Source organism: Hemicordylus capensis, chromosome 3 (assembly GCF_027244095.1).
Source record: "Hemicordylus capensis ecotype Gifberg chromosome 3, rHemCap1.1.pri, whole genome shotgun sequence".
Taxonomy (NCBI): Eukaryota; Metazoa; Chordata; class Lepidosauria; order Squamata; family Cordylidae; genus Hemicordylus; species Hemicordylus capensis.
In genome coordinates this window covers 193,170,401-193,193,462 of record NC_069659.1, presented here as the reverse complement: position 1 = coordinate 193,193,462, position 23,062 = coordinate 193,170,401, and the positions used below count along the sequence as shown (strand labels likewise).

The window sequence follows — 23,062 nt, the reverse complement described above, 5'->3', positions numbered from 1 at the left end:
CGCATTCCTGATGTTTACTGAGAAATGACGTGTTTCCCCACCACCACCACTACCACGTGGGTCATTTGGAAGGCCCAGTAGACCTATCCAAGTTACTCACTGTAGACAGCGCTAGAAATAATCAGATTAAGGCCAATTACGCGTGAGATTATAAAAGCAAGTACTGAGAGGCTGCAGACAGCTTCGCAAAGACATCTGCCCATTGGCACGACTCCGCCGAGGCCTTGTGGCTGCTTTGACGCCAGCAGCAGCAACAACAGCAGCAGCAGCAGCAGCAGCCCCTCCTCCTTCTCTCTGGCTTAGGTAGGCTCCCCCCCCCCGTTCTTCCCCCTTGTGGGGCTGTTGTTGCCGGATAGATTTGGGTGTCACTGACCTGGGGGTGGCTGACAAGCACGTTCCGAGTCTGTCAGCCACATCACATAGCAGGATCAGGATCAGTGCCCGGAGATCTATGCCTGCTGCTGCTTCTGTTGCTGCCGCCGCCGCCTAGATCGTCGTTAGATGGCCCAGGGGCAGTTGAAGCCTCCCTCCCTTGCCCGTAGCTGCTTCTCTTTATAGGGAGTGCCCTGAGCACGGGGAATGCTGGGCTGTCGGGATGAGTAATCGGCTGCTCTTAAACTTTGCCTGGGAATGGATGATGTGGTCTGATTTTTCCTTTGACCAAAGTTTTCTAGGAACTTTTTCTCTCTCACACACAGAATTATTACGCCTTGTCTGTAGAGGTTGACAGTATAAGAAAGCGCGATCTACTTAGGTTTAAGATATTTTGGTCTGGGGCTGTCTTGTTTTGTTTTGTTTTGGTTTTTTTTAAGCGTCAGGTCTTTGGAAGGAGGATTGGTTTTGCTGCGCGCTAATAGCCCCTCTCTCTTTGCTGTTTGTTCTACAGTGTTAAGCACCAGCAGCAGCCGCTTCCGCAGTCTGAATCGCCACCCATCATGTTTTATTTCCACTGCCCCCCGCAACTCGAGGGTGAGTGTTATGCTGGAGCCTAAACCGTAAGTAGGAGCGGAAACTTGTCGGGTGCCTGAGATCTCTTTGCTTAGAAGCAGTGCCTGCTGGTCTTATTTTTGCCGGGCTGGGACAGAGGAGCTGCTTAGAGCAGACGCTAACCGCTCTTTTTCTAGCGCGACCTGGCAAACTCGCAACTGCAAGAGAAATATCATTTTCCATAACAGAAAATTGCAGCCAGCCAGTCGAGGGAGTTTACAGTCAAAGTGGCGATGGTGGTAGGGACAGGAGTTAATTTGATTCGCCCTGGAAGAGCCTTAGTGGGACCGCTGGTGCGTGTGTGTATTTGTGCGCTTCCCAGGGACATTTTGCCACCTGCCTCCCTTCTGCGGTTTCCAGAGCCGCGGGCTATAGGGCAGGGCGGGGGTAGAGAAGATGCTCTCTCGCTCTCTCCCAGTAGCACAGATGTTCGTGTTCCGCCTATAATCGGGACGCTTTCAGAAAGTGGGGGCAGCCCCCTCCCAGTCGCCCGGGGGCAGCATAAATCTTTCATTCCGTTTTAGAAACAGGCTTCGAAATGAGTCGCGGGGAGGGGGGCAGTCTGTAGTGGGAAGCGAAGCTTCCTACAGGCGAAGACGGTCCCGCAGTCCTAGGACTTGTATGGCGTTCTTCCGAGCTGGTCAGTTTCAGAAAGTTTTTGCAGTTACAAAGTTATTAATGGAGTGGGAAGAGGAAAGCAACAAATTCTAATAAAAAATAAAACCTATTTTAAAATTCCTTTACCACAAGGATTTAAACTCAAAGTGACTTTGGCTTTGCTGGTTACTTAAAAAGTACTAAGGTTGCAGGCGGCCCGTTGAACTGGATGGGAATTAAACTGGATGAAAAGTCCCCAAACTTTGACTGGAATGGATTGGAGACGGGGAGGCAAGGAGGGAAACATTTGGCTTCATTTCCGAACGCTCTTCCGACGGTGGACAATAGCAGTGGGAACCGTCGCTTTATCCCGAGTTCTTCTGAGGAAAGGCTGCCCCATCGGGTTCGCATCTCCGAAGGCCAACCGGACCTGGGTTGCTCTCTTGATCCAGCTCGAGTTGGCCCAAGGCCTGATCACCGTTGGCACAAGAGGGGCTTGTGAGTCTGTCAGACATGCTGGTCTTCCAGCAGTGCCTTTAAAAAAAAAAATAGCTAAAGCGGAACAACAGCCTCTTTCCTCATTTACGTCGAAGAATATTCTATTGATTCATCTGAATTGTGTCCCCCCCCCCCCATGCTAAGGAAGTAGCCATTTACTTGTCGAATAACTTGGGTTTATAGAGGCCCGGTGCTGGACTAACATCTCAGTGGGGCTTGCTTTCAGGGACTGGCAGTGTCTCGAATCAATTATTTACATCCAGATTAACTGGAAATGGGGGAAGTACGGTGTTCTACAGGCCTAAATTATCTTGGCAGGGAAGCCGCGCTCTTGCCATGAAATGCTGTTTGTTCAAATGAACCCTGGGTAGCAGTCCACTCTAGGACGTTGGTACTCTGGAGTTGTGCCTCAGAGCCTTCTTTCTTTCTTTCTTTCTTTCTTTCTTTCTTTCTTTCTTTCTTTCTTTCTTTCTTTCTTTCTTTCTTTCTTTCTTTGAACGCTACAGTACTCTTGACTGTAAGTGGCTTGGGGACTGTAGTTACATACCAAGGGATAGTATTTAGAGGATGGTTGTGAGTATCGGCGCCCTCCGTGGAGTTCGGTTTCACAGAGTCCCTGTCCTGCGTTTCCACGGCACATTCTGTAGCAGCTTTCATTTGCCCCCTGCCTGAACTCCGTTACGAGATTAAAAAGCCACTTTAGGCAAGAAGCAGACGGAGGGAGACGTCCTAACATACAATTTTAAACATACTATTTATTTGAAAGTAAAAGTTTTTACTCAATACTCATTCAGTAGATTTACTGATAAATGAGCATGTTTAGGAGCCCAGTATAAATGCAATTTAAAGTGAAATCCTTGTGCGTGAAGTAGGGTTCGTGGATGGCTCAACGAGGGTGCGGTTCAGTGGCGCTGCTGCTGAATCTCTCTGTGTGGTAGTCGGTGGCGACAGCCCGAAAAATTGGGCTAAAAACATCTATGCCTTCTTCTAAACCAGCATACATGAAACTATGAATTGTTTAGGGGCAAATATTTCAAATAATTTGAAAAAACGAATTCACTCAAAGAAACTCAAGGAGAGGAGGCTCACCCGGAAAACCCGTCCCCCACCCGCTGGCTCGTCTGATCCATTTGCCCCTCCGCAATCTATTTCAGGATTGTTGTGGGTTGTAGCGCGCAGCCATTAGGAGGGTCTTCAAAAGTCAGGTCGCGCGTTCGAGACTTTTAATCGATGTAATCATATGAGGTAATGGGACAATGGCTCGGACCCAGTAATGGGATTTAAGTCCCATAATGTACTGGCAGCTTTTTAATCCGTTCCAACCTTTTGCCTAATTATGGCCTGTTTCTGGCCATAACTATAGAAGGAAGGAAGGAAGGAAAGATCAGGTTTAGTTCAACATCTTTGTTAACAGTCTGTAAAATCCTGATTCGTGTGTGTGTAAGGTTTTGTTCTCCTCGCCAAAAGACAACACACAGAGTTTTAAAATCCGAATTTAAGCCGAGGAACCTCAACCATCCTGCTGTGAGTTGACTCCAGAAGGATCGTCGGGTTTGCTCTTGACCTTTTCTGTGGTGGTCTGCTTCCCAAACACTGGCCTAATGTTTACCATGGCGAGGAAAGCGGACTACACTTCTACAACATTCCTCTCCTCGCCCCTTGTGTGGGCGAGCGACATGTTATTCGTGTGTGGAAACGCCAGGGAAGTACCCCTGCTAACTGGGCAAAGAGACATCTTTCCACGTGGGTGGTTTTTCTTATATTTCGCAAGAGGAGAGCAACTGGCTCTATCCATCCCCCAAATAGCATTCCTCCAGTGACTGTTGCTGGTGTCTACCTTGTATTTCTGTTTAGATTGTGGGCTCTTTGGGGACAGGGAGCCATCTTCTCATTCGTTTTTTCTTTGAAAACCGCGTTGAGAACTTTGTTGTTGAAGAACACATATAAATAGTAATAGTAGTAGGGATACTGTAGCAATCTTAGGTTAAGGCGCCAAGTGTATGGAATAAAACTCCGACGGCTGCTTTTTTGGGAGGTACGGGTGGGTGGCAAGGAGGCGATCTGGAGCAGAGAAATTGGTGATGATCTCGTCCCAACACCTTCTCTTTCCAAATCGTCCCCTCCCTTTCTGCCCAATTATTTAAAGTTTACTTAAACTCCCGCTGGTGTTATCCCGCATTAGTTAGGGTGGCACAGGAAAAGAACAGTTGAAGGGAGACCCGACCGACTCTCTCAGTCTCTCAGAAGACTGAGGTGGAGGGAGCCGCCAACTTCCAGGGCAACTCTTCCATTCCTTGCCGCAATTTTCACAGCAGCCCCGAGATTTGCTTTGGGAAAACTCTTCTTAGAGGTCCTCCTGGTTTTCCCCTTGCGAGGAAAAACAGACTGAGAGAGGGCATGTTGAGAGGAGGAGCGCAGGCAAAGAAAACTCGCAGCCACTCTTCGCTCTTTCTCTCCAGTGGCTGCATTTCAGGGGAAAATCACAATAACGCGTAGCTCGGTCCGCATTTGTGCAACCTGGAGAAGCGGGTTGGGAAGTGCCGGTTCAGCTGAGGGCGAACCCTTCCTGCCGTGAGGGCGTCCAGCAGGTGAAAAGCTGGAGGACAGAGATGGGGGGGGGGACTTCGGTCACTCTCCCGCGCTGCTGCGTGCCAAGCCCCACTTCCTCGGTACCTGCCCGGACGGGTGTGGGCTTGGCTTCGCCCTTTGGGTCTGCTTGGATAGAGCTACCCCCTCCCCTGCTCTTCCCGCCTCCGCTCTGTCCAGTTCGGCCCAAGCGGCCGAGTTTCGCAGAGCTGCGGCCTCAGGGATGTTTCTGCTCCTGCCACAGGTGCCACGCCCTTTGGAGGCCCTTCCACGGCGGACTTCGACGACGGCTTCTTGCGCCGGAAGCAGCGACGAAATCGAACCACCTTCACCTTGCAGCAGGTAGCCGTGGTGCTCCTGTGCCGCCGCCAGACGGATGCGTCGACAGGCCCGAGCCGGGGCCGAGGCATGGCACGGCTGATACATCCCAGGGGCTGGCCTGAAGAGGCGTCTCCACCCTGGCTTGAAGCGGAGAGTCATCTTCAGCCCAGAGCCTCTCGTTGGGGCCAGCCGGACACGGGCTGTGCTGCTCGCTTCCTCCTTAACCAGGAGATGCAAGCATCCCGTTTTCAGGATCCGACGGCGGTGGCGAGCCGCCGCAATCTGTACACCTGGGAGGCGGCCGCGGCGGGTGTGGACTGTCTGGAGGGCCGGTTTCTTGCCAGCGTCCTCTAAGAGGATGGCAGACCCCGAACTAGCTTAGTCTATTGTGGGTGCGACGTGGGAAAGAGGAGGGAGGGAGGGAGCCAGCGAGCCAGCTACTAGCCCCTTGTCAAGGCTGGCCCAAGACTTTCCCGCCCAGTCTCGTCCCCTCGCTTATAGGGTTTCTCCTTGTTTTTAACTAGCTGGAAGCTCTGGAGGCCGTTTTCGCTCAGACCCACTACCCAGACGTGTTCACAAGAGAAGAGCTGGCCATGAAGATCAACCTCACTGAAGCTCGGGTCCAGGTAAACAAAGCTCGGACCTTTAGGAGCCAATCTCCCAGGATCAAAAGTTTTTCCTCTTTCTTTTTTTTGACACCATAAAATTCGCCCAGTGCTGCGAGGAGGACCCATTTGCACATTTGGCCAAAGAAAGCAAATGAAGCCGATCTGTCATTTTCATGATGCACTTTAATAACATCAACATAATGTGGAATATTAGATTAGGTTGATTAATCGGTCATTCATAATTAACCAGTGATAATGTTCTACACTAATTTGTCCGCGTCTCTAAGGTACTAAATTACATCAATGCACATCCATTTCCTTGCATTGGAGGGAAGGGGGGGAGAGCAGGAGGGGGTGGGGAAGGGTGGGGTGCTGAGATGAATGTGATTCTCCCAGCCAGCTTTCATCTTCTGCAAAGCGGCTGTCGGGCAAAATTGACTAACTCAGACCACAGGGCAAGTCACCACAGGGCAAGTGGGGACTTGGAGAGCTGGTCTTGTGGTAGCAAGCATGACTTGTCCCCTTAGCTAAGCAGGGTCTGCCCTGGCTGCATATGAATGGGAGACTTGATGTGTGAGAACTGTAAGATATTCCCCTCAGGGGATGGAGCCGCTTTGGGAAGAGCAGAAGGTTCCAAGTTCCCTCCCTGGCTCCTCCAAGATAGGGCTGAGAAAGATTCCTGCCTGCAACCTTGGAGAAGCCACTGCCAGTCTGTGAAGACAATACTGAGCTAGATAGACCAATGGTCTGACTCAGTATATGGCAGCTTCCTATGTTCCTATGTTCCTAAGTCTCCTGCGCAAAGAAAGCCCCACTGAAAGTGGTGCAAGAGAAGGAATCTCTTTTCTCAGTCTTGAGCAAAAGATGTAAAATCTCCAGGCCTTGAGGAGAGAGGACAGTTGCCCGGCTCAGGACATTCCAGCCCAGAACTTCCAGTCCAACCTTTGCTGAATTTTCAGTGTTTGTTGGGAAAGTCTCTCATACTTTTTTGTACAGAGATATACAGAAAAACACCCAAGCAGTATTTTATCCAATTGTTTGGTTATTAAAATGCAATGTCGCTGAAACTGTTTAATAAATAACTGCAAATATTTTAACTACTTATATTTAGGGGGTTGTTTTTAGGATTCCATCACCACCACCATCCCACCACCAATTCTGTCTAGTACTTGTGTGATGCTGCAGGGATGGGCAAGGATGCATCTTTTTTCTCTCTAGGGTCTCAGCACGGCTTTCTACATGAAAATAATTTGCTGCTCTTGCTATTCCAACTGTTTATTGCCATACTTTCTGTTTTAGGAGCATAGGAAGCTGCCTTATTCTGAGTCAGACCATTGGTTAATCTAGCTCAGTATTGTCTACACTGACTGGCAGCAGCTCTTTAGGGATGTGCAAGCCAGCTGTTTGGCTGGCTCATTTCGAATCCAGGCCAGATTTGAACCGAACCGGCTTGGTCTGGGCTCAAGCTCAGCCAAACTGGGTTCGGTTCAGTTCAGCCTTTGAGCCAGCCAAGCTCGAACCAAACCAGCCTGGTTCGGGCTCAGGCTCAGCCAATCCAGGTTCGGTTCAGTCAAGCCTTTGAGCCAGCCAAGCTGGCTTGAGGGCTGACTCAAGGGATATACTTGTAAAGGGGAACCTCACCAGTATTCCCTTTTACAAGTAAGGGGAGAGAGGTTCCCTAGACTAAGAATAGGCTGGCGGTTAAAGGGGAATATGTACCTTTAGTGTTTTGCTGGTGGGGGTAGCAGAGGTGGCCATGGTGATGGGGGTTCCTCCAGTATCCCCGCTGCCGGCCTTCCAAATGACAGGCCAGAGGTCTAGTTTGGAAGGCTAGGGGTGTGAGGAGCCCCCCTCACCACCTCTGATGTCACCACCGTGGCCATCTGCACTGTCCCCGCCAGCAGGAAACTAAAGTTAAATATTCCCCTTTTGCTGCCACCCCTTCTTAGTCTAGGGAATCCCCCGTTACTTGTAAAGGGGAATCCTAGCTCGACTCCCCTTTACTAGTATACCCTTTGAGCCAGCCCACAAGTCAGTTCTTTGAATGGAGGAGGGGGGTCTGGTTTGAACTCAGACTGGCACCCCCCTTTGGGGGGCTGGTCAGGTTCAAACTCAGACCACCCGAACCGGGCTGGTTCAATGTGAGCTGCCTTGCACATCCCTGCTCTCCATAATTTCAGGCAGGAATCTCCTCTACCTGGAGATGCTGCCAGGGATTGAACCTGGGACTGGGACAGCATGCAAATTCTACAGTGGACTGTCATTCTAAAATGAATGACAGGGAATGCCCACTGAAATGCATGGGTTCCTTCCAAATAGCCATGGAACACACTGAATTTCTTATGGCCATTTGGAAGGAACCCGTGCATTTTGGTGGGCATTCCCTGTCATTCATTCTAGTCCATTCCCTAGAGTCTATATGATCCTTGATTTCTTGTAACAGAACCCTCCAAATTATTGCATCTATCTAAGTTAGGGGTGTAGCCATTGGGATGGGCGCAGCTGTCAGGCTGGGTGTTGCTATGGGGGCTGTCAGGGAGAGCGCTTGCACTTTTGAATTTGTGACTACATCACTACATCAGGAAGTAGGTTCCATAAATATCAACAGGACTTCCTTCCATGCAGCCCATCCAGAGATCAATCTGCATAGTTTGATGCTGCATTCTGTTTTTATACTTAAATAGCAACCAGGGGGAGGGGCTGATCAGCATCAAGCTGTGGTGCACAGGGTTGTGGGTATTTAATCAATTTCTCCTTGTGCTGCAGTCCCAATGAAAATTGCTATTTGCCTCAGGAGAGAAGCTGCTATTATGTACAAAGAGTTTCCATTTGTTAACTATGCTTAGGATAACTTCTTCATCCTTCCCCCTACGGCAACACGTCTCTTGTACTGATGGGATAAACAAACAGTGTTTGAATTATTGAGGGGGGGAGTAGGGGATAAAATCTACAAGCTTCACTTAATTTTAGCCAAACTTCCCTTAATTTTAGCCAAAAATCATGGTCCCTGTAGTCTTCTAAAACAGAAGCTAAGGAATCCATCACAAAAGGTAAAGCTCCCCCTGACCTCCCATAACCTGAGTACAGTTTGCTGTCATGCAAACTTGTATGCTCCATTTACTTGCATGCCCCATACAAGTATAATGAATAATAAGCAGAATAATAAGCACAATAAACAGAAGTTTCATATTTAACAGCCCTCCATGAGTACCAGCAGTGTTAAGGGGTGCTGCAGCTGTATTGTCCCAACTGATTGTGTTGGAGCAGAGACGCAAGTCCCCTAAGCCAAAGGGAACTTCTCTGAAACTGCACACTTGCGGACCTAGTCACTCTCCTTAAAATATAGTCAGCACATTCCCTCCACAAAGTGGTCAAGAATAACTGGGCAGAGGCTTCGAGACCTGTTGCCAGGATGACTTCCCAAATGCAGGTTCTCTCTTGTTTGGGAAGGATGTCTGCTCCATGGGCACAGAGAAATGGAGGAGTTTCTGCAGGGTACATCTGTGAAGGGTAGCAGATAGGAGCTTTTGTGGGGAAGGCTTTATAATGGAATGAGAAGTGGAGCTGAGACTCTCTAAGGGACGGCCACAAGTACTGCCTCCTCCAGAGCCTAATATTTTTATTAAGGGTTTGCTTACAATTGGGATGCAGTTGAGAACCAGGAACATGGCACTGCTGGTGGCTACTCACTCAGACAAAATGGTGCGACTCCTGTGCTGTTGATGCAGACTTGTATGTAAAGGAGAACATTTCCCCCTTTTCTCACCACAAGAAGGATCTGTTCAGTGAAGTTGTGTGAGAATGGTTCAGAATTCTTCTGTGCACTAAAGATGAAATAGTCCTTCTTTCTGCAATGGACAGAAGCACCTTGGGAAGGGGGTGCTTTTGGTACAACTTCCATGAATAAGCAGCTATTTTAAAAGCATTCATCCTCCTATTTCCAGCTATTTTAAAACCCTCAGCTAGAACAGTGCATCAAGGGCTTATGGCTACCAGTGTGTGCACAGGCCTCAGCATCAGCGGCATGAACTAGGAATGGAATAGCTAGAGAGGGGGGTGTCCTGTTTAGCAATATCCAGTCCTTCTCTGAGCTTGCATGTGTTATTTATGGTTCTTTTTCTGCCCACTGTTTCTGTCTTCTTTTTATGTAGGTGCTTGGGGGTTAAGACTATGCAAAGATCTAATTGTAGGAAATATAATAGCATGCCTTCCCCCCTCCAGGGTCATGTTAGTATCTCTTAAAACCCAATGGCTAAAGAGAGATAATGGAATTCACTGCAGTAAATTGGGAATTGTAAACAAATTATTTCTTCTATAATCAGATTATGCAACTCTGATTATTAAATCTGAACATGAATCATTGGTCATGTGCAGGGAAATTAAACTGATTATTAGTATTTGGACATTCACATCTCCTTTTTGCCCATACATTGGAGGTGATGGCTTGGGGTTCCCTCCCAGCTTAATATGCCATTTTAGCAATTGGTGCCTAAAGACTGCACTGCAAATTGAGATAAATGGGACAATTATTGGGCATTCAGAAGTGGAAGATCATAACTTCTCCCTGAAAGGTGCAAGGGCGAGATAGGGGTGGTGACAATTAGAGTGTTTAGCCTTGTTGTGGTCTATTATGCAAGTAGACAATAGATGCCTGGGTTTGCTTTCATGCCGGGACATGGGGAAACAGGGGAGGGGAGCCATGTTTACATTTCTGCCCCTTGCTCATTCAAATATGATTAATGTGCTGGAAAGCCACGTCTTAATCGAAGATGATGTTGTCAAACAAAAACTAAATAGGGAAATAAACGACTTCATCAGGCTCTTTCCTCAGAAGCCGGCAACTGTCATTGCAAAGTCATTAAAATATGATAATGAAAAATAGCTCAATTAAATGTTGTTATAGCTGTGACCTTCATTCAATTAAGACACAAGGAAGTGTCTGCAATTGGCTTTGCATTTAACTCTCCTAAATTTAGAATACAGATAAAATCATTATTCAGCCTTTGCTGATACATGCAATTAAAAGTATGCTAAATAAAAATGGAATGATAACAATAAGAACAATGCATAGCAGCATTGTAACCATCTTCTAAATTGTGAATTTCCTCAGAATGCCAGTATTTCTCTTTGCACAATAATATTCAGATTCAAAATCTGGTTCAGCCCAAGTATTTGGATTTAAAATGACAGACAATCCAGTCATATCCTCTTTGCCTTCAGTAAGACTAAATGGACTGAAATCCAAGGACTTGGGCTTCAATGGACTGAGGATTCACTTACTTACTTACAATACATTTACTTACTCACAATGCATTTTAACCACTGTGTCACACCAGTGCAAAAAGGGTTGGATTTGCTTAACTCCAAATGCTTTTGGGTTTCAGACTGAACTGCATAGGTCATTGGCTCTCTGTGTGGCTATAGTATACAGTAGGAAATAAGAGAATTGTTGCTAAAAGTGGGAATAATCTTTCTGCACCAGCTGGTCTAAGAAATGTTTAGCTATGGTAGTCTTCCATTCCTGCCCATGCTCCTCACTAAAATATTTCAAACTAACAGGCAAGATGATAGATCCTTTTTTTGGTTTCATTTTCCACGTTCAGTTTATCTCTGTTTGGAGGCTGATGGATAGATAGCCCTGCTTTAGGGTCAGGAGTCGGACTAGATAGCTCTGGGTCTCTCAACATATGGGCATAGAAAGCTGCAAAATAAAGTGTCAGGCCATAGGTTCACCTAGTCCAGCACTGTCTACTCCAGCTGGCAGCTGCTCTCTGTATACAGAGAAAACCAGCACTATCAACAATGCACATTTGAGTTGTCTTCTGCATTTAGCCATACAGTAACAGCCTCCTTATGAGGCACATAAGTGAGCAGGAGCCTCAAAGTCTATGACCACTTTCAGACATGCTTCTTGTAGTGCCACTCAGTTCTTGTTTTTTATGCAAGCGGCACTGCAGCAGAGTTTCCACCCCAGTGTGTTTCTGCATGCATTTTTTGGTTCTACCCACCCCCCACTACTTTATGTAAAAAGTCAGAGTAGCACTAAAAGCAGTCCACATGTGTAGTCATTGTGCAGCTGTATTACTTTTTTCAAAACAGCCAGAAAAACTCCATTAATCAATGTCACAATTTAAGTGCAAGAAAAGTACAGACTGACAATGAATAGATGAAAACCACCCTGAACCATTTTTGGAAGGATGGTATAAAAATCAAACAAACCAATAAAATAAAATAAAATAAAGTGTGAGTGAAAATAGTGTGACAAATCTGGAAGTGTCCCATATGTGAAAATCCCTTTTGATTATTGTGCAGTGATGACACCACCAGACTAACAGACTTACAGTATGCTCATGACAGCAATAGAAACACCTGCTGATTGTTTAAAGACAAAATGCTCAACCATATACTTAAATTTCACAAATGCAAATAGGATTTAGATCTGGGAAGAGCAGAAGGTTTCAAGTTCCCTCCCTGGCTTCTCCAAGATAGGGCTGAGAGAGATTCCTGCCTGCAACCTTGGAGAAGCCGCAGCCAATCAATACTGAGCTAGATAGACCAATAGTCTGACTCAGTATATGGCAGTTTCCTATGATCCTATGTTCCTATATACCTTAAAGTGAAACATTTCATGTGCTTAAACACATAGGGACTGATGCAAACATTCCTGGAGGCTTTACACACAGGGCTTCTACCCTGAATCTCTGGAAGAGAGAATGTGCATTCACACACCAGCCAAACTTACCCCGAGATCCCTAAGAGATCCTTGGGACTCCACACACAAGTCGGGCTTTGTCTTGCAAATTCTAGCTTATCTCAAGGTATTTCTAGGTTTTTAAAATGCTGGCTTTAAGACACTTTTTCTGAATTTGCCAGATTAAATAGGGAGAGGCAGTGATGTAGAATCATCAGCATGCTACGAAGGATACTCTCTTTACAAATGCAAATGTAACTCTTCAGTACTCTCTCCCTCTCCCCTTCCCACCATTGGCTAGAAGGAAAACACGAAGGAAAACATGTGAATTTGCATCAAAACCAAACCCGAGAGCAGAGGGGAGGGGCTGCTTCCCTCAATGCTGCAAGTGTACTTCGAAGTGCCTTCGCTCAACTTTTGCAGCATAAAGCCATGTGCGAATAACTCCCTGGTATGTTTCTCTGATACAGTTTGGTTTTCATGTGCAGAAGATGATGCTCTCTTATAGTCTCATAGTGCTGAGAACCAAAACAAAGGAGGAAGGGAAATTAACACAAGAGATGATTGCTTGATTCCCAAAAAAGGCTCCCTATGGCTGCTCTCCTTCCTAATTCAGGTCTGGTTCCAGAATAGAAGAGCTAAATGGAGGAAAACAGAGAGAGGTGCTTCTGACCAGGAAGGGTCTAAGGAGACAATGGCTGAAGTGACACCTCCAGGAAGGAATTTAAACTCCCCCTCCCCAGTTGACCAAACAAGGAATAAGAAGGAGAGTCTGGAGATTCAACAGAGGTAAGTTTGCCTTCTACAGCTCTTACCACTTGAATTAACATGTATTTAGCAACAGCAATGTGAATGATGCAATGTGAACTTTGAGAGACTGTGGGGGACTCTGCCCAAAGGGCTTACAATCCACCCCTAAACATAATACTACATGAGAAATAATCCCATGGATGTCCATCTAATGTGAATAGCTTGGCAATGTGTCAGGCTGATCACACACAACTTGACAGGGGAGAAGGCAGAATAGCAAAGAGAAAGGTCATGGGTGACAGAAATCAAGGCCATACTCAAGAACTGGGCTGTATTAGTGAGGAAGAAAGGGTGGTGGCTGAGACGCTTAAAGGCAGTTTCAGGTATTGGGAACATAGTATGACAGCAGAGGGAAAGAAGAAAAGAAAAGGTGTGTGCTGCTCAAGGCAACGGTAAGTGAGTTGGCATGATGCAGTTGAAACTAGAGGTTATAAGGAAATAAAAAAGAGGAGCTGCAGCCAGGGGCAGCAAAGATGACGATGATGATGATGATGATGATGATGATGATGATGATGATGATGATATAGCACCATTCCTATGCAAAGCACCTAGAACAAAACAAAAAACCAAAACCAAGAAGATGAGTTTCTTTCCCAAAGGGGAAAAGGAGGGAAGTGGAAGCAGGGATAAACTGGGAAGAAAGATGTGAAGAAATGTGTGGGTTTGTTGTATTAGTCTATTGCAGCAACAACAACACCACTATGCACAGAGTTTTGTGGCACCCTAAAGACTAACAGATTTGTTGTGTACAGGCTTTTGTGAGTCAAATTCATGAAGTGTCAAACTTTTTCTTTGTGCCATATATGTGTACATACATAGTAGAAGAAAAACAGTTGTAGATAGTGGTGCTAAAGGGTAATGAGATGTGAGGGTAGCAGTAGGTCTGCAAATGTTTACAACATAAAAGTAGTGGTCAGATTCAGATTACTTTATTTACGGTCAATGACCAAAAGAGAGATATACAATGGTAAATGACATAAAATAGCATAATATCCTTAAAATAAGCATATACATATATCTAAAAATGGCAATTTTAAAATACACTCTTAACTTTGAGACTCTTATTTTAAAAACCACATAACAGTACTTAGCAACTATTCTGGAAATTACTGAATCTTCATCAGCTAATAAATACTTTACGAGGAAATCCCCGGTTTTCCCCTTCAGATTATTTAGCAGGGGATTAATTAATTGTAGTGGTCAATATCCAGACTAATGCATACTAACTAGGGATGTGCACAAAATGCGATTAGAGCTCTGAATCATGGCACATTCTCTGCACCTGCATTCCCTGCATGTGCAGAGGCCATGTGTGTGCCGGTGTTGCACAAGGACAGCAGGGAGATGCCTCGCCAGTGTGTGGTCTTAGCTGTGTGTGTGTGGGGGGGGTGCTGTCAAACTTCGTGTGGTGCTCTCTTTCCTGTTAAAGGTGCAGTGAATATGCCACAATTCGGAGCTCGAATCACGTTTCGTGAACATCCCTAAAACTTAGGATATTGCACTAGCTTGTTCTCCTGTTGCATTAGTGTAACAGATTGCACTTGCACAACCCGACCTGTGGTGTATATCCTGCTATGAAACCTCTTCCCAAGACCATATATGTTTCAGTGAATGATACAAAGCTGCCCACCACCCTTGTTACACAAGCACAATGCTTGAGCAAGAAGACTGAGACCACCAGAGATTGTGCAGCTTCAAGCATCTGCCCAGCTACATGACCTTATTGGATTTGTGCATCTTCGTTTGTTGCACTAGTGCACTGCCAGGCAGTGACTAAATTACAACATCTGTAAATGATGATTAGGCTTTTTAAGGTTTCTATAATTACATGCAGAATCTGCTACAAAATGTTGGCATGTAGCCCCTGTCACTAATAGGAGTGCAGTAATAGGCTCTTGTAGGACCAGCCCACCAATGAGGCATGGTTTCAGGCAGCAGGTTGGACCCTGCCCGCAACACCATCCCTGCCACCTTGTTGGGCCTCTTTTCACCCTACCTGCCCTGGGCAACATATTGACGACAACAATTTATATACTGCTTTTCAACAAACGTTTCCAAAGTGGTTTACATAGAGAAATAACAAACAAAAATAAGATGGATCCCTTTCCCCAAAAGGCTCATAATCTAAAAGCAAACATAAGACAGACACCAGCAACATTCACTGGAGGTACTGTGCTGGGGATGGATGGATTGCCCTGTGTTGTCCTGTTGTGCATGTTTCCATGTGATGTGCTAGTTTGTGCATGCACATATGAGACATGCAGCTGTGGGTGTTTGTGGGAGAAACTGCCATCACTTCATTTGATTTGTAGTCTCTAGCATGGCTTACTTCCTCTAGTGATTTGTTCTGCATCTCTTTTGATATCTCTGCCAATTAATTTCATTTCCATATTGTGATCAAAACAGTTGTCTATTTTCTATAATCATCATGACCCATTCGGTATTCGCTTTAGCCTCTCTGGCCTCTCCCCTTTTTGGGCAATATGAGGATAGCAACCCTAGACTGCCTACTACTATTTTTAAACCACTGGACAAACTATGAAGATAATTAACTTGGCCTAATTTACAGGGATGGTGTAAAGATTATAGAGATAATATATATGAAGTGCTATCAACATTTTCAAGAGCAGTATAAATGCTAACTGTCAGAGAGCCAAAGTGAAATCAATTTTTGCCCTCACCTTGAGAGGACTTACAGTGAATTTCCTTTTAAAACAAAACCAAAAAAAACTACAAAGATCTTCTAGGAACAAAAAAACTCTTATACTTTGGTTTAACAAACTGGTTATTCACTCATGTATTCCAAATTTATAAGTTAAGATGCCTGCCATATGTTCTTTGCCATGTGAATGGTCAAAACATTCTGATTGATTGATTAAGTGCCGTCAAGTCCGTGTCGACTCTTAGCAACCACATAGATAAAGTCTCTCCAGGATGATCTGTCTTCAGCTTGGCCTTTAAGGTCTCTCAGTGGTTCATTCATTGCTATTGTAATTGAGTCCATCCACCTTGTTATTGATGGTTAGCTTCAGGTTATTGATGGTCCTTCCTCCAGTCATCCTCTTCTCTTTCCTTCAACTTTTCCAAGCATTATGGACTTCTCAAGGGAACTGGATCTTTGCATAATGTGTCTGAAGTATGATAGGTTGAGCCTGGTCATTTGTGCCTCGAGTGAAAATTCTGGATTTATTTGTTCTATGATCCATTTGTTTGTTTTCCTGGCTGTCTATGGTATCCTCAAAAGTCTTCTCCAGCACCAAAGTTCAAAGAGTCAATGCTTTTTCTATCTTGCTTCTTCAAAGTCCAGCTTTTGTATCCATAAAGTGTCATGGGAAAAACCATGGTCCGAACAATTCTAATCTTTGTGTGTGTAGACACGTCACGGCATCTAAATATCCTTTCCAAGGCCTTCATTGCTACCCTACCAAGTGCTAGTCTGTGGCGTATTTCTTGACTGCTGGATGCTTTACTGTTGATGGTGGATCCTAAAAGGCAGAAGCTATCCACTACTTCAGTGTCTTCATTGTCAATTCTGAGGCTGGTTGATGTACCCATTGCCATTAGTTTAGTCTTCTTTACAGTTAGCTGTATTCCCATTTTTTCACTGTGCTCCTTGACTTTCATTACTAGAGCTTGCAGATCATCCGCATTCTCAGCTATCAGAGTAGTGTCATCAGTGGTGCGCAGGTTATTGATGGTCCTTCCTCCAGCTTTCCTCCATCTTCTTCCAATCTAGCTTCTCTCAGTTCAACATATAAATTGAATAAATAAGGAGAAAGTATTCAGCCTTGTATTACTCCTTTGCCGATCTGGAACCTGTCATGCCCCCTCCTCAGATAGTGAAGAGGAAGGGGAAACTGGCAGTCTGCCAGCAGCTGCATGGGAACCTGAAGGGCAGAGCCCAGCTGTTAGCCCACAGCAGATACCTGAGGCAGGTCCAGTCAAAGCTTCAGGACAACCAGGACGATCAGAGGTAGCAGAGGCAGGGAATGGAGAGCAGAACACTGTAGTAAACAACAAAGCACCCTTGCATCCTCAAAAGAGAAGACTGATGAAATGCAGACAACAGGTAGAATAACTCAGGAGAAGCAGACGCCTGCTTTTCAAGCCAGAGAAATCCTGAATCTGTGTCAGATAGCCAAAGGCGGTGACCAATTAAGCCCGGCAATAAATCAAGTCCGAAGGCTGCAGCTAAGTGCTGGAAGCAACAAGTTTCTTTGAGCCGAGCCTCTGACTCAGAGGAAACCCCAGCTTCATGTTGGCCTCTAGAGACCCAGGTGGACTGAGTTTGCAGGGGAGACTGTCTGAACCTGATACTTCCAGTAAAATGTTTCTTGTGTTTTCTTTCCAGACTGGGGAGGACTTCAAGGAGCTGCCTTCAACCTTGACAGCGACCTTGACATGGACAGGCTCCTGGCAGAACCAGTCTGTTTCACCATGTTCTGTCTGGATTGTGGCTTCTTGTCCTGTGTATAGGTTTCTCATGAGAACAATGAGGTGTTCTGGGGCACTCATTTTCCTAAGGATATTCCACAACTTTACATGGTCGATGCAATCAAAGGCTTTTCTGTAGTCAATAAAGCACATATGGACTTCTTTCTGGTATTCTTTGGCTTTCTCAATTATCCAGCATGCATCAGCAATGTGTCTCTTGTTCCTCAGCCTTTTCGGAAACCAGCTTGAACATCTGGCATTTCTCTTTCCACATAGGGCTCTAATCTATGTTGGATGATCCTGAGCATTATTTTGCTAGCATGTGAAATTAAGGATCTTGTGCGATGATTTACACGATCTGTTAAGTCTCTCTTCTTTGGTATGGGTATGTAAACTGACCTCTTTCAATCTGTTGGCCACTGTGTGGTTTTCCAAATTTGCTGGCATAGTTTGGTTAGAGGCTTGACTGATTCTTCTTCTGTTGCCTGCCATATTTCTGTAGCTATTCCATCAATTCCTGTAGCCTTCCGACTTGGTAATGACCGGAGTGCTGATCTAACTTCATCTTCCAGGCGCAGAGTGACATTGGAGATACAGCTAGGCACCTGGATCCTTAGCTCTTCCTCAGTAACATGTTGAGTACCATCTGACCTGAGCAGCCCATCATCTGGCACTACATCAACAATCATTCCATTTCATCTCTCCATGTGGTTTTCCTGGTAAAATACAGGAGTGGTTTACCATTGCCTTTTCCTGCGCAGTATGAAATGGTGCCTTTGTTGTTGTCATTGAAGTGAATCGTCCACCTCCAGCACCTTCCTATATCTCTGCTGCCCTATATAGGTGCCTGCTTGCTTTAGCTGAGCAGCTGGGATGACCTTCGCGCTTTGGGTGACCCTACTGGGAGTATACCTCCCAGCGTACTTCACTCATCCCTCTTGTTAATGCCATGCATTCTAAATCCAGATCTAGGATCACTCAATAGCCTTAAGTTGCTGTCTCTCAGGGTCAGGACTGTTTATTTACTTTGTATATTGCCTTTCAACAACATACTCCAAGGTGATTTAGCAAATGTATCTGTAGCAAATTTAAAACATAAAATTAAACAGCTAAGAGCAGCACCATATACAAATAACACAACTATTAAATTAATTTTCAAAAGCTTGATGAAATAGATAAGTTTCTATTTATTTTTGAAATAAGACAAGAGATTAAGCCACTCAAGCTTCTCAAGGAAAGACATTTCATAACCAAGGTGCCACTGTAAAAAAGGCCCTGTTTCTAATAGAAGACAAACATCTCTAAAATTATGATACCCAGAGCAGGGCTTTATAACCTGATTGTAAACCCCAGGAGGGTTTTAATGAAGAAGGGGTTCCTTTATAGGGATATGCATGAATCATTTTTTGTTATTTGATTCAAGTTCAAATCGAATCAGCCTGATTTGATTCAAGCTCAAATCTGCTGCCCTTTAATTGGGGTTGATTCAATTTGATTTTGAATCAATTTGGCCTAATTTGTAAGAGTTAAGAGACACTAAACTGGGTTGGGCCCCAGGGCCCCATGGGAGTCAACTGCCACCCAACCCCCAAAGCATTTGATCAAAGGGGTGGATTTTTAGGAATGTTTATGTGTTGTGGATTCTTGGTTATGAAATAACTTATTCATATGGAATCCCTATGAAGAAATTATTTCACAGCTGAGAATCCACACACAGTTATTTCACATCACCCTGGCATTGATAGCAGAAGCTTGGAGGGGACAACATGGAAGTCTCTGGGGACAAAGTGGAGGCTTGAATCACTGAATTGATTCAAGCTCAAATTGAGTGTGATTCAATTTAACCTGAAATCTGGTAAGCATCCTCAAGGGTGATTCGATTTGAGGTCGAATCACTCTAATAGCCCAGATCAGAGTTGAATCGATTCGGCCACAAACTGATTCATACATCCCAACTCCCTGAGATATTGAGGAGTCAGGCTGTTTAGGTCAGCGCACTGAATTAGGTCCAGCAATAAAGTACCCACTACTACATGTTTCACAGGCCTACAGCAATCAATGGGCAAGCAGCTACACTCTGGACCAGCTGAAGTTCTGGAGTGTCAAGGGAAGAACTACAGTATGTAGAGGTCACCCTCTTCAATACAGCTAAAATACTTTGGGAGCTGCTAATTGTGATCTTCCTTACAGAGTCGTTGTAAAGCTGAAGAATACTATCTTCCTTGAAGGGCTTAAGGGGTAGGACAGATTCAATAAAGAGCGGTTTGTTGGTAACAAATTTTTCTCCTCCTTGCAGCCTCAGCAGAACAGTTGGCCCTTCTGGCCCCTTTTTCCCCTCCTGTCTACCAGGAACTCTCCTCAACACAGCCACCTATGCCCAGGCTTTATCACAAGTTGCATCCCTCAAAGGTAAGGAGCTCTTTTTAAAATCATGGACTCCAAGGTAGCAATGCATCTTATCGCCTCTGGAGGCAAACAAAAACAAAACAAAAATAGTGATTGCAAGCCCTCCACCATCTTGAAAGGTGTGCATGGAATGCAGCTCTTCTCAGTGCTTTCCTCAAAGAGCTCTTTACTCTTAAAGGGCCCTCCCAGCACTCAGTACTCCCAGTACTCCTCCCAGGGGGAGTACTGTGCAGAAGTCAGCACAGTGGGAAAGGCTCTTCTTACATTGTAGGTTTCTTGCTCAAGTGACCCCTGGTTGAAAAACAGTAAGATGATCCAGAAGATCCAGTTGATCCAGAAGATGTGGTAACCTTATTGAAATCCATGTGTGAAACATATAAACTGGATAGTTTGTTTGGAATCCCCAAACCTCAGGGTGAGCTGCTGACTTCTGTTACCTTGCTTTCTATGTACTCTCTGCTTCTGCCACCAAACTATCTTACTGATTTTTAGATTTCTTCCTTCACTTTAAGTGTTCTCCTGAACACTTCATTTTCCCATGTGTTAAGCACACAGAATTTTGGTTCAAAATTGATTGTGTGAGGAAGGAGGGAGAGAAAGAGCCCTCGCTTTCTCTTGGATACTTCTCCAGATGGCGAGGCGATTCTCACGATCAGCCAAAAGTGGGCTAAGGGAGGCTAGCCTGCTTTTGGGCGATCGTATGCTGCAACGGGAGCCACGCGGCTCCCAGCAGCAAACCTCCCAAAGTACCCCTCCCCTTAGCCGAGGTTAACAGAGCAAGCACTCCGTTAACCTTGACTTTTTGTTGGCACGCGGTGACACACAAGTAGACGTCTGACCGTGAGGCTGCAAGCAGCCTCCCGGGCACAGGGGTCTTTCCAGGATGCCCCATGCGCTCGCACAGGGCATCCTGGAACTTCCGGGGGCCACGCAGCCCCCGATCCCTGCAGCCCCCACCAGCTCCATGACAGATCTGGCAGTCATGTGGGTGGCCAATCCAGTTGCCCAGGGCTCCCTTTCAATCATCTGCAGGGAGAGTGGGCTTAGCCCCCTTCCGGCGAGTCTCGCTGATCATGAGACTCTCCTCAATAACATGCAAAGCCTTTGTTGGCAGCAGTTTTCTAAAGTCAGATTTTCCTTGAAAACCCTTAGAAAGGAAGATACCACAGCCTCCTTAGGTAGATAAGCTGCTCCAATGGGAAGATCTCTGTCAGCAGCTGACATCCTGACTAAATTATTCAATGCAAGCCCCAAGTTTGCATCATGACTAATTTATCCTAGTAATTTCATTGGCACATCTGTTGAGTAATTTAGTCAGGATGTCAGACAAGTATTTTCTCCAGCAGTTGACATAACTGTATGCTGTTCAGAACTGGGGTCATATCACTGCTTGTCCTCTCATTGGATCTGCTAAACAATGTCCCCCTCCCCTTGAAGGGTTTGGAAATACTTCTCCTTAACTTTCTTATGGTTAGGACAAACCTGCCTCTTGCATTCAGTCATTCCTCCCGTGTCATGCCTTCTTTAGGTCTTCCATCTCCCTCTTGCCTTTGAATGGATCTTCACACAGGTCCATTTTTCAGCATCCTTTTTGGAGCATAGTTCCCCAGACTGAATGAAATATCCTTATTGGGGTTTACTAAAGTGAGGTTTAAATGAAAGAGGTTCTGACCACAGCATTGCACTCTGTGTGTGCATCCATTCTGATTGGGCAACCATGGGTACACTATTGATTTTCCACTTCAGTTCTCCAATTGTAAAATGTATGCTAAGAAGTGCTAAACAAAAAATGACAATAATAGGCACAACGGGTGCCTATTATTTTGCTCAAGCTACATTGAAACAAATGGGTGGTTCTTCTGTGCCATTGTCTAGTACTCTTGCACTCTAGTGGAGCTACACAAGATTGTGGCTTTTGGATGGTGAATTGTATTGTATCTATGTGCTTGGTACAGTTCTGGATTAATGTCATCAGTTCAGAGAAAGAAGGATGCTTCCTTCCCTCAGTGTGATCCTGCCCCAATTCCTCTGCCTTTTTTTTGGCGCACCCTACCCTATCCCTTGGTCATGATGGAGCATGACCAAGAGACTCCCAGGCTTTTCTAGATGAAATTTGATTAAATTTCTAGATCGGGGAGGTGGGGGGAGCACATTTCCTGAATGTGGTTTACATTTCCATTTATTAATGCAAATAAAACTCTGTAATGTAGGTTAGTAAATATTGGTCCCATTTTATAGATAAGGTCAGGAGATAATTTGTTCTAGAGACCAGTCCCAGAATCATTTTTCTGTGCTGAGGCCCTGGAAATTAGTGGAGTGAAAATAATGCCATTTGGAGTACATTTCCCTCACCACTGAGAAGAAGCCCCAGCACATTGGGGATAATGTGGGAGAGGTCCACTGTGGTTGTTCAGCATGGGCAGCCTACACTAGTGATCTTAGATTTGAAATAGGAGGGTTACCCATGCTGAGAAATCATGATGGACCCCTTCCCACATGATTATTTCCCATCCCTTTTCAGCATGCAGATGATCTGGAACCAGGAGTTGCACACAGCTTCCTCCCTATTTGGTTATGTAACTAATATAGCTGGATTGTGAGAACTGGCAAGTATATGATCCCAATGACTTATTTAAAAAGATAAGATGCCTTGGGTGGGAGGACTGTTGAGAGGGTGGGAAAGAGATATGCTTAATTCTTTCCCCCACATATTGTTTCCATGATGCAAATTGCCTCCAAGTGACTTTTCCCCATGCAAGTCAGGATTTCAGATGCATGTTTATGAAGTAAGCCAAGACAACTGGAAATGAAGTCATATTTGTTCAAATTGGATACTGTGAGCTGATTGTCTTGTACTGAAGTCTTTGAGGGGTAATGGTGGTTTTGAAGGGTATTTCCTATCGCCCGTCTTTAAGCTGTTTCTTAAAAGAAAAACATACTAACAATATGTTCTACATAGGGTTCTACATGGTAGACAGTTTTTTTAAAAACTGGGTAAGAACACAAAACATACAGTCATTTATGAACAATAAGCATCACAAGCAGTTATATCCCTTTCTACAATCACTTAAGTTCTAATTTCTACTTAAATAACTAACAACCTCATTTAGCAATCTTTCCAAAT

At 45.1% G+C, this 23,062-nt stretch overlaps 1 protein-coding gene across 1 annotated transcript in view; it reads left to right on the top strand.

Moving 5' to 3' along the window:
• Positions 1-203: 203 nt before the first annotated feature.
• The window catches only part of DRGX (dorsal root ganglia homeobox), a 42,290-nt gene continuing 19,431 nt past the window's right edge, over positions 204-23,062 (top strand). The window contains exons 1-6 of the mRNA XM_053304422.1: positions 204-303; positions 887-969; positions 4,913-5,010; positions 5,514-5,615; positions 12,905-13,077; positions 19,829-19,941. Coding sequence (XP_053160397.1) covers positions 936-969; positions 4,913-5,010; positions 5,514-5,615; positions 12,905-13,077; positions 19,829-19,941 — 520 coding nt within the window. The 5' untranslated portion in view covers positions 204-303; positions 887-935. The remainder of the gene's footprint in view (positions 304-886; positions 970-4,912; positions 5,011-5,513; positions 5,616-12,904; positions 13,078-19,828; positions 19,942-23,062) is intronic.